The sequence below is a fragment of the Aplysia californica genome, unplaced genomic scaffold (assembly GCF_000002075.1).
Source record: "Aplysia californica isolate F4 #8 unplaced genomic scaffold, AplCal3.0 scaffold00473, whole genome shotgun sequence".
Lineage (NCBI taxonomy): Eukaryota > Metazoa > Mollusca > Gastropoda > Aplysiida > Aplysiidae > Aplysia > Aplysia californica.
Window position 1 is genome coordinate 491,273 of NW_004797743.1, and position 3,409 is coordinate 494,681.

At 41.2% G+C, this 3,409-nt stretch overlaps 1 protein-coding gene across 1 annotated transcript in view; it reads right to left on the reverse strand.

Annotated features, from left to right (window-relative positions):
* LOC106012722 overlaps positions 1-3,201 on the reverse strand; it is a 9,114-nt gene extending 5,913 nt beyond the window's left edge. Inside the window, exon 1 of the mRNA XM_013086502.2 lies at positions 2,791-3,201. Coding sequence (XP_012941956.1) covers positions 2,791-2,843 — 53 coding nt within the window. The 5' untranslated portion in view covers positions 2,844-3,201. The remainder of the gene's footprint in view (positions 1-2,790) is intronic.
* Between the last annotated feature and the right edge of the window lie 208 nt (positions 3,202-3,409).

Genomic DNA, 3,409 nt, shown 5'->3' on the forward strand with positions numbered 1-3,409 from the left:
GGGGGAGGGGAGAAGGAGTGAGGCTGAGGGGTCCTCCTTTGGTTTTAGGTCCAAATCGACACACACAAAGGGGCCACTAATTTGGAAGTATGTGCCCAATGCTCCTTCGAGAGGGCACACTCCTTAGTAAGCAGATTTATATATACATTTAACATTATTATTAATATACACTTAACGGCCCGCTGTAGTGGACAGTGACAATCACCCGAACAAACGACCACCCCTCCCTTTTTTCTTAAACCCTGCCTGAGACGGATATTTTTATCTTCGACAATGTGTGAGTGTAGGAGAGAGAGAGAGAGAGGGGGGGGGGGTAATTTCAACTGAAATTTAATGTAAAGCTAATAAAGGTAAGGGTAAAGACACTGACTTGCTTGTAGACTCCTTCTTATTAGAGTTTTTTTTTAAAGACGCATTACATATGACACTAACCCGCTCGCTGAAATCAAGAAACAGACATAATAAGCTGACTGAACGTAATGATGAGACAGACTTTCGCTCTCTACATGATGGATTGAGAAAAACCAGCAATGCGCGGGAAAACAGCTGATAGAACAGCTGACAGGGGCAAATCCGCCGGTCAAGAGGTCGTGGTCTGTAACATTGCATCACGGTCAGCGAAGCGTTAACAGCGGGAGGGGGGGAAGGAGATTTGTTTGTTTGAGTCCAGGGGGTGGGGGGTGTAAACTAGAAGGAGGTAGGGGAGGGGGGTGCAAGAGAGGAGGAATGAGGAAACGAGGGCGTGGGGGGGGGGGTTGCAAAGACAACGGTCAAGATTATTGAGCGCCCCAGTGGACCAGTGCGTTACAAGAAATCTGGCGGGGAAAAAAGGCGGGCAAGGAGGGTCTTCTAATTCGAATAATTGGCTACTGATCGGCCGTTTTTGAATAGTCAGGAGATGGCTTACTTGTAGGGAATAGACTGATTGGTGTGAAGCAGGACTAACCAGCGAAGAGAATTTATTGTTCACGATGAAGCAATTTAAATGTGTCAGTGCATGATTTAAACTTAAATGTAAAAGGGTTAAGGTTTCTATTGAAACAAAAAACAAACAAAAATGTATCTTTCACATTTATACACGCCTCTATAAATAAATCATTGATGGTCTGGTCTGGACTCCAAAAAATGAAGATGTTTTCCTGCTTTGTTGTAAAAGCGAGGGCCTTAGTATGTTAGTAAAAGTAAAAAGGTCTTCGCCACAGCGCTTAAGTGGCAACAATTAACGGGCAAAATTCATGGTGAGAACAAAAAGTATATCTACAAAAATGAAGATGAAATAAAGTTACGTACTGCCTCTCAAAAACCACAGATATTAGTAAAACATGTGAAGTATTCTTAGAACTAAATCTGTCCATGAACATTCAAGCAGTGCATGAATCTGTTCAACCCAATAATAACATAAATTACATTTTTAAGAATATGAAGCCCTCCACAGATCCTCATGTACAAGAACATGTTTCCGTCTGAAAGATTTTAAAAAATATATTATCTACAGCGCAGTGAGGTGGATTAAATAGGGTTAGTGGAAGATGAAAGAAACAGTCGTGGAAACATTTGATTTGGCATGAAGAAGAGAAGGAAAACTGGTAGTGCTGAACTAAAACCATGACAGTACAGTAAAAACATTCAGATTATTGAGAAAACAAAGTCAAAATAAGTCTCCAGACATAAAGATAATTTTATCAGTCAGCGAAATGCTCTATCGTTTATGGTAACTGACTTTCGCAACTGTTGCAGAGGTAGTACTTAACGAGAGAAATAGAGCAGAGTAGCAGTCGCAGAGGTTGAGTTTGAGACTATAGATGGTTGATTATTGACTGTGACTGAATTGAAAGGTTCCTGCAACAGTTGCAGTTGAAATTTCTTTGGTTAGGCCTATTCGTTTTTCGAAAAAGAGCAGTTTTAAAAAAAATGATAACTTTCACTCCAAACTGACTGAAAAACACCGACCAAAACAATGCTGTGACTGGAATGTCTGTTTAAAACTAGATCTAATACACTTTATAACACACATCTGAAATCAAATATATTGGAAATCTGTGTGTGTTCCATTTCAGGAAAAGCGTACTGACTTTGTGATTAAAGCGTGCATCATAAGATAAATAGAGCACGCCAGCTTAAAAGCTTATAAGATATTAGTTTAGATAATAAACTTGGCCTAGTAGTGGGTACTGAGAGAAAAATGTTAGGGTGAAACTTCCAGGCGTGTGGAGGTGAAGACAATGAAAAAAAAATTGAGAATAGTTCACACTAGATCTAGATTAGATCTAGATCTAATTGATATAACTGAAGCAATGAACAGCTTTATATGTGTGATCTGCAGCAAACAGTACAGCAGTTTGACCCCTGAAACAGTGCATCTGTGTGCGGGAGTGAAAGTAAAAATTTACCGAGAAGTGCAAGAAGAAAAGTAGGCTATAAGAATCGTTATTTAAAAAAAGATAAAAGTTTAAGATCCAATTTCTACGACGCATAACTAAGCCACAAGCATAGCATAATGACAAGGCTTCCGTAATGACAAAGTCACGCAGGAAAACTCCGAAAAGGATCCAGTGTCGCAGTGATAAAAAAAAAAGGAGCGAGAGTTTAGATAACATAATATCTTTAAAATGAAGATGTAGTCAGAATCAAGAGATAGAAAAGTGGAGGTATCCTGTAGATCTAGAGAGAGAAAATTAATGACATTTCAATGTGATTTGTGAATGAATTTCCCAAGAGATATGATGCACTGATTAAATATGGTACGGCTAAAACTAAATTAAATTGCAAACACATAAACGGTGTACTCACTGATCAATGGTATTGTTATTGCAATCAACATAGTCAGCAGGGTTGAAGATCATCTTGCCAGCTGTAGTCAGGTAATAATTCACCGACGTCTCGTGGAGAGAAGGGGATGATCGAAGTCGTCGAAGTCGAAAAAGATCGATGTCGAGTAAAACGAATGTCGGATCTCGGGCCGGACTTCAGGCTTTATACCTCGGGAGGAAGAAAGGGGGAGGAGTCCAGCCAGCATCGTCGCCAGTGTCCAAGCATCCAGAGCATACCCCGAGGACGCTTCAGTCGGTCAGGGGGGAGGCGTCATGTATTGTTACCCTAGTCAGGTGGGAACATTGACCACCGCGAGGTACGAACACCGCACGTTATTGGCCGCCCAAACCACGCCTTCCAGCTCAGTTTGTCTGCCGCCAGCACAGTTTCTTAGACGGGTAGATTATCGGCTGATCGGCTGTCTGTTGCGCTCGCTGTTGCGGCTTGCGCGCGCTCACGGGTGGCATGACAGAGGTCTTGTTTTGAATTACGGCTCATGATTTGACGCATTAAGTAAACACCCCGATGTAGGATAGCCACTGACGGAGCTTTGTTCGAATTTAAAAATGTTCAATTGTATATGTATGTGAATATGTGT